Raw genomic sequence first — 7,789 nt, forward strand, 5'->3', positions numbered from 1 at the left:
TCCCCCCTATTCTCTCTCTTCTCCTTCCCTCTTCTGTTCTCTTCCCTTTTCTTACCTATTTTCTTCCATTCTCTTCTTATGGAGGAATATTTAAATTGTTAATATTTAATTGACTATAAAACAGCTTTCACAGGCAATGGTTGGTCACTATAATTTCAATCTCTGAAGTTTTTGGCCCCTAGTACACTGGGATCCAATTAAAATGGAAATGTTTCCCTTACAGTTTTGTTTATGGCAGCATAGGCACTTTGTTATTAAGTGGCATGGAAACTACTAAGGAAAATAATAAGCTTTCACCACATTTCAATTTGACTATTTCAACCATCTGGCTTAGGGTGAAACATTTCTTCTAATATTTTTTAATCTAAATTTTAAATATCCAAGCTTAATAATGAATAGATTTTGGGCCATTGAATCATATTTTCTGCCAATTTAAATCTTTTTTGCTTTGTTCACATTTTAAAAATCATGAACATTTTCTCTCACATGCCATCTTAAAAAATGGTCTTAAATTACATACACATATTTCTGACCCCCCTTTTTGTCTCTCTCATCAGAGGGATATTCTGTAAAACTATCCCCAAATTTTTAAACCTAGTGAGTACTGCTCTGACATTTTGCAGCTAGGCCTCTAAAATAAAAACCCTACACTTCTGCCCTGCCTCATCCCTTGTCTGTTCCCTGTTGGAAGGAAGGTATAGGTAAGGAAGGGGATTACTTTGAAAGAGTCAGCTATCTATGAAACAGAGATGTAGAAGAGTGAGTTTGTTTGATAGGTAGCATTAAATTGCAGAGACTTCCAGATTAATCACAGTAATGACATTTTCAACAACTTAGATTTTCTTACAATATTTCCTGCAGCAACTAGGGAGGAAAGAAAAGATTAGAGAGACTATCAAAAACTGTTGGCACGTTTACTCTACTTGACTACTTAATTTATTAGCAGATATGGGCACTGCCTCACGGTGATTATTTAACATGTTGGCTGGGAGTGGAATAAATCTCGAATGTACCTGTTCCAAAATTGTGTTAATCCTTTCAACTTCGCAGTCAATCAAGAATCGTTTTTCTTGCCTCCTGTCCATTTCTTCAATGATGCGCCTGAATTCCTGGACGTCCTTTATGTTTCCCACAGATCTTGCCGTCACTTGCCAGTTGTTTTGCACTGCTGCTTCCATAATTGCTTGGAGGATGGAAAATCCTGAAAGAAGTAAAAAGAGCTACAATGATTTTTTTTTCTTTTAAAATCTTTCTGTAGGTATTAAAAGTTGTATTGTTTCTTTTGAAGTTTAAAAGTTATGAATTATTTCTTTCTGATGTTTCCATTTAATATTTTTGTACTTTGACTTTGTTCATTATTTCTTTTATTTTCAATTACAGTTGACATTCAATATTATTTTTATTAGTTTCAGGTGTACAGCATTGTGGTTAGACATTTATATAATTTATGAAGTGATCCCCTCAATTAGTTTAACACCCACTTGGCACTGTACTTAACCACTACAACATTATTGACTACATTGCCCATGCTGCACTCCACATCCCTGTGGTCATTCTCCAACTACCAGTTTGTACTTCTTAATTTCTTCACTGCCTTCATCCAGCCCCAAACCCTCCCATCTGGTAACCATCAGTCTGTTCTCTGTATCTATGAATTTGTTTCTGTTTTGTTTTTTTATTTTGTTCCTTAGATTCCAAATATAAGTGAGATCATATGGTATTTGTCTATCTCTGTCTGACTTATTTAACTTAGCATAATACCCTCTAAGTCCATCCATGTTGTCACAAAAGGTAAGATTTCATTCTTTTTTATGACTGAGAAATATTCCATTTATAAATGTACCATCTCTTCTTTATCCAATTGTCTAGATATGGGCACTTAGGTTGCTTCCATATCTTGGCTATTGTAACTAGTACCACAGTGAACATTGGGGTACATATCTCTTTTTGAAATAGTGTACTGGATTTCTTTGAATAAATACATAGAATCTAAATTGTTGGGTCATAAGGTAGTTCTATTTTTAAAATTTGAGGAACCTGATACTGTTTTCCATAGTGGCTACATCAATTTGCAGTCTCACCAAATGTGCCTGAGGATTCCCTTTTCTTCACATTCTCACCAATACTTGCTGCTTGTTGATTTATTGATGACAGCCATTCTGACAGGTGTGAGATGATATCTCTTTGTGGTTTTAATTTGCATTGCTCTGATGATTAGTGATGTTGAGCATCTTTTCATATGTCTATTGGCTATCTATCTATATATCCTCCTTGGAGAAATGCCTATTCAGGTCCTCTGCCCATTTTTAAATTGAATTGTTTGTTTTTTTGGTGTTGAGTTCTATGAGTTCTTTATAAATGTTGGATCTTAAATCCTTATCATCTATATCATTGGCGAATATTGTATGCCATTCAGTAGGTTGACTTTTTGTTTTGTTGATGGTTTTTTCTGCTGTGCACAAACTTTTTAGTTTAATGTTATCCCATTTGTCTGTCTGTTTATCTGTCTATCTATCAATCAATAATTTATTTATTCATTCATTCATTCATTCATTCATTCATTCATTCATTCATTTATGACTCCTTTGCCCAAGGAGATATATAAGAAAAAAATATCACTGAGAATAGTATCAGAGAGTTTACATCCTATGTTTTGTTCTGGGAGTTTTATGGTTTCAGGTCTTACATTTAACTATTTAATTCAATTTAAGTTTACTTTTGTATATGGTGTAAAAAGCTATCCAATTTCATTTTTTTGCTTGTATTTGTCCAGTTTTTCCAACACCATTTATTGAGTAGACTGTTTTTACCCAACTATATATTCTTGCCTTTGTTACAGATGAAATGACCATATAGGTGTGGGTTTATTTCTGGGCTCTCTATTCTGTTTCATTGATCTATGTATCTGTTTTTATGCCATTACCATGCTGTTTTGATTACTATAGACTTCTAGTATAATTTGATATCAATTACCATGATACCTCTAACTTTGTTTGTTTGTTTGTTTTTCCAAAATTACTGTGGCTATTAGGGGTCATTTGTGGTTCCATATACATTTTAGGATTATTTGTTCTAATTGTGTGAAAAATGTCATTGGTGTTGTGGAAGGGATTGCATTCAATCTGTAGATTGCTTTGTGTAGTATGGTTATTTTAACAATGTTCATTCTTCCTATTCATGAACATGCTATATGTTTCCATTTATTCATATCTTCTTCAATTTCTTTCTCCAATGCCATAATTTTTTGAGTACAGGTTTTCACCTCCTTGATTAAACTTATGCCTAAGTATTTCATTTGTTTTTGATGCAATTGTAAATTGAATAGTTTTTAAAATTTCTCTTTCTGATAGTTTGTTATTGGTGTATAAAAACACAACTGATTACTGAATGTTAATTTCATATCCTGCTAGGTTACAGAATTAATTTATCAATTCTAGTAGTTTTTAGTGTATATATGTTATCTGCAAATAGTGACAGTTTTACTTCTTCTTTTTCAATTTTGATAACTTTTTCTTTCTTTTTTTTTTTTGTCTGACTGCTGTGGCTAAGACATCTAATACAATGTTGAATACAAATGGTGAAAGTGGACATCCTTGTCTTGTTCCTGATATTAGGGAAAATGCTTTTATCTTTTCCCAGTTATGATATTGGCTGTGCATTTGTTATATACAGACTTTATTATGTTGAGGTGTGTTTCCTCTTCCCACTTTGCTGAAAATTTTTATCAAAAATTAATGCTGGATTTTGCTGAATATTTTTTCTGCATCTATAGATAAGATCATATAATTTTTATCCTTCATTTTGTTTATATGGTATATGACATTAACTAATTTGGAGATATTGAATCAATCTTGTATCCCAGGAATAAATCACCCTTGATCATTGTGTATAATTTTTTTTTCTGTATTGCTAAATTACATTTGATAATATTTTGTTGAAGGTTTTTGCATCTATGTTTATCAGGGATATCAGCCTATAATTTTTTTTGGTAATGTCTTTCTCTGGTTTTGGAATCAGGGCAGCTTGGCCTTGTATAATTACCTTGGAAGACTTCCCACCTCTTCAAAATTTTATAATACATTGAATAGAATGAATGTAAAGTCTTTTTTGAATATTTTGTAAAATATATCTGTGAAGCCCTCTGGTCTAGACATTTTTTTTTTTTTGGTTGGGAGTTTTTGAATTACTGATTCAATTTCATGTGTAATAATAGTCTATTGAGATTTTTTGCTTCTTCTTGACTCAGTCTTAGGAGATTTTATGTTCCTAGAAATTTATCCATTTCTTCCAGATTGTCCAATTTGTTGGCATATAATTGCTTGTTGTATTTTCATATAATCCTTTATATTTATGTTGTGTCAGTTGTAACTTCTCTTTCATTTCTGATATAATTTATTTCAATCCTCTCTCTTTTTTCCTTGATGAATTTGGTTAAAGGTTTATCAATTTTGTTTATTTTTTCAAAGAACTAGCCCTTTAGTTTTATTGGTAGATTGTACTGTTTTTTTTTTTTTAAGACTCTATTTTGTTTATTTATTCTCTAATCTTTATTATTTCCTTCATTCTACTCAATTTGGGCTTTGCTGTTTTTTTCAAGTTCCTTTAAGTGTAAGATTAGATTGTTCATTTTAGATTTTTCTAGTTTCTTGAGGTAGACCTCTATTGCTATGAATTTTCTTCTCAAAACTGCTTTCACCATGTGCCAGAGATTTGGGGTTGTTGTGTTTTAATTTTCATTTGTCTAAAGGTATATTTTGATTTATTCCTTGATCTCATTGTTAACACACTTATTGTTTAGTAGCATGGATTTAGTCGCCATGCGTTTAGTATTTTTCAGTTTTTTTTTTCTTCTAGCTGATTTCTACTTTTATAACACCATTGTGGTTAGAGAAGATGCTTGATATGATTATAATCTCCCTAAGTTAACTGAGACTTATTTTGTGGCCTAATGTGTGGTCTATATTGGAAAATGTTGTGTATGCACTTGAGAAGAAAATATATTCGGCTTCTTTGATGTGAAATGCTCTAAAAATATCAATTAAATCCATCTGATCTAATGTGTCATGTAAGGCTGCAGTTTCCATGTTGATTTTATATTCAGAAGATCTATCCATTGATGTCAGTGGAGTTTTAAAGTCCCCCCCCCATTATGACTGCATTACTATCAATCCCTTTGTGTTTGTCAATATTTGCTTCATATATTTAGGTGCTCCATCATGGGATGCATAAATGTTTACAAGGGTTATATCCTCTTGGAGTGATCCCTTTATCATTAGGAAATGTCTTTGTTTTAAGTCTATTTGATACACATATTGCTACTCCAGCCTTTTTGTTTGTTTGTTTCTATTTGTGTGAAATGTCTTTTCCATCCCTTTACTTTCATTCTGTGTCTTTTGATCTGAAGTGGGTCTCTTGTAGACAGCATATATATGGGTCTTGTTTTCTTTTTTTTATTATTTTATTTACAATTCAATGAGTTTTTTTCAATTATAATTGGCACACAACAATGTATTAGTTTCAGTTGTACAATATAGTGAATAGAGATCTATATAACTCACAAACTGATCACAGCACTAAATCTAGTAAACTTCTTCCTCCTTAAATATTTATTACAACATTATTAACCATCATCTTCATGCTGCACTCTACATCTCCATGTCTATTTTATAACTATCCACTTATACTTCTTAATGCCTTTATCCTTTTTTGCCTTCTCCCCAACACCCCTCCCATCTGGTAGCCCTAAAAATACTCTCTGTATCTGGGAATTTATTTTCATTTTTGTTGTCGTCGTTGTTCATTTTGTTCTTTAGATTCCACATGTACGTGAAATCATGTTATATTTGTCTTTCTCTATCTAAATTATTTCATTCGGCATAATATCCTTTAGGTTCAACAAGGCAATATTTTTTTTCCATCTTCTTCTTTTTAGTTTTTGTGTGTCTTTTAATGTGAAATAAGTCTCTTGTAGGCAGCATATATAGGAGTATTGTTTTCTCATCCATTCAACAACTCTATCTTTTAGTTGGAGCTGCTTATAAATTCTTCTCTAGTGCACATGGAACATTCTCAAGAATTGACCACATGCTGAAACACAGAGATAGCCTCAACAAATATAAGAGGGTTGAAATACCAACCATATTCTCTGATCATAATGCTTTGAAACTAGAGATAAACTACAGAAAGAATTCAGAAAGAAACACAAATACATGGAGATTAAACAACATGCTACTGAAGAATAGTTGGGTTAGAGAAGAAATAAAAAGAGAGATCAAGAGATACATAGAAATGAATGATAATGATAGTACAACATATCAAAACTTTTGGGACACAGCAACAGCAGTGATAAGAGGAAAGTTCATATGATTACAGGCTTATTTCCAAAACAAGAATGAGCCCAAATAAACAACCTAATGCTTCATCTTAAAAAACTGGAAAAGAAAGAACAAATGAAAGCTAAAGTCAGCAGATGGAAAGAAATCATCAAAATTAGAACAGAAATTAATGAAATTGAAAAAAATAGAAAAAATAAATGCAATGAGGAGCTGGTTCTTAGAGAAGGTTAATAAAATTGACAAACCTCCGGCTAGAGTCACTAAAGAAAAAAGAGAAAGGACTAAATAAACAAAATCATGGATGAAAGAGGGGAAATTATGACTGACATTGCAGAAATACAAAGGATCATACAAGAATACCATGAAACAGCATATAACACCAAATTTAATAATCTAGACAAAATGGATCAGTACTTAGAAAGATACAACCTCCCCAGACTGAATCAAGAAGAACTGGAAAATCTAAATAGACCAATCAGCAGCAGGGAAATTGAAACAATCATAAAAAACCTACCAAAAAGTAAAAGTCCAGGACTGGACGGCTTCACCAGCGAATTCTACGAAACATTCAAAGAAGATTTAATATCTATTCTGCTCAAACTCTTCCAAAAAATTGAAGACGAGGCAATACTTTCCAACACATTTTACGAGGCCTATATTACCCTGATACCAAAACCTGGTAAAGATAACACACTAAAAGAAAACTACAGACCAATATCTCTCATGAACACAAATGCAAAAATCCGAAATAAGATATAGCGAATTGAATACAGCAACATATTAAAAGGATTCTACAGCATGATCAAGTGGGCTTCATCCTAGGGGCACAGGGATGGTTCAATGTATGCAAATTGATTAATGTGATACACCACATAAACAAATTAAAAAAATAAGAATCATATGATCATATCAATAGATGCAGAAAAAGTCCTCAACAAGATACAGCATCCATTTATGATCAAAACACTTCAAATTGATATAGAAGGAAAGCACCTTAACATCATAAAGTCCACATATGAGAAGCCCTCAGCCAGCATTATACTTAATGGTGAAAAACTAAAAACATTCCCTCTAAGATCAGAAACAGGACAAGGTGTCCACTATCACCACTGATATTCAGTATAACATCGGAGGTCCTAGCAAGTGCAATCAGACAAGAGAAAGATATAAAAGGCATCCAAATAGGAAATGAAGAAGTCAAACTGTCACTATTTGAAGTCGAACTGTCTCTATTTGCAGATGACATATTCTCTATATAGAAAACCCTAATGAATTTCCAAGAACACTACTAGAAACAATAAGCAGATACAGTAAAGTCTCTGGATACAAAATCAACGTTCAAAAATTCATAACGTTCCTATACTCTAATAATGAAGTCTCAGAAAAAGAAGTGGAAAAAAATCATTCCTTTTGCAATTGCAAGAAAAAGAATAAAATACCTAGGAATAAATCTA

At 32.3% G+C, this 7,789-nt stretch overlaps 1 protein-coding gene across 1 annotated transcript in view; it reads right to left on the reverse strand.

Annotated features, from left to right (window-relative positions):
* Positions 1 to 7,789, reverse strand: part of LOC102892117 (glutamate receptor 3) — a 362,305-nt gene that overhangs the window by 175,559 nt on the left and 178,957 nt on the right. Inside the window, 1 exon segment of the mRNA XM_025051351.1 lies at positions 1,014 to 1,201. Coding sequence (XP_024907119.1) covers positions 1,014 to 1,201 — 188 coding nt within the window.

Source organism: Pteropus alecto, unplaced genomic scaffold, assembly GCF_000325575.1.
Source record: "Pteropus alecto unplaced genomic scaffold, ASM32557v1 scaffold208, whole genome shotgun sequence".
Taxonomy (NCBI): Eukaryota; Metazoa; Chordata; class Mammalia; order Chiroptera; family Pteropodidae; genus Pteropus; species Pteropus alecto.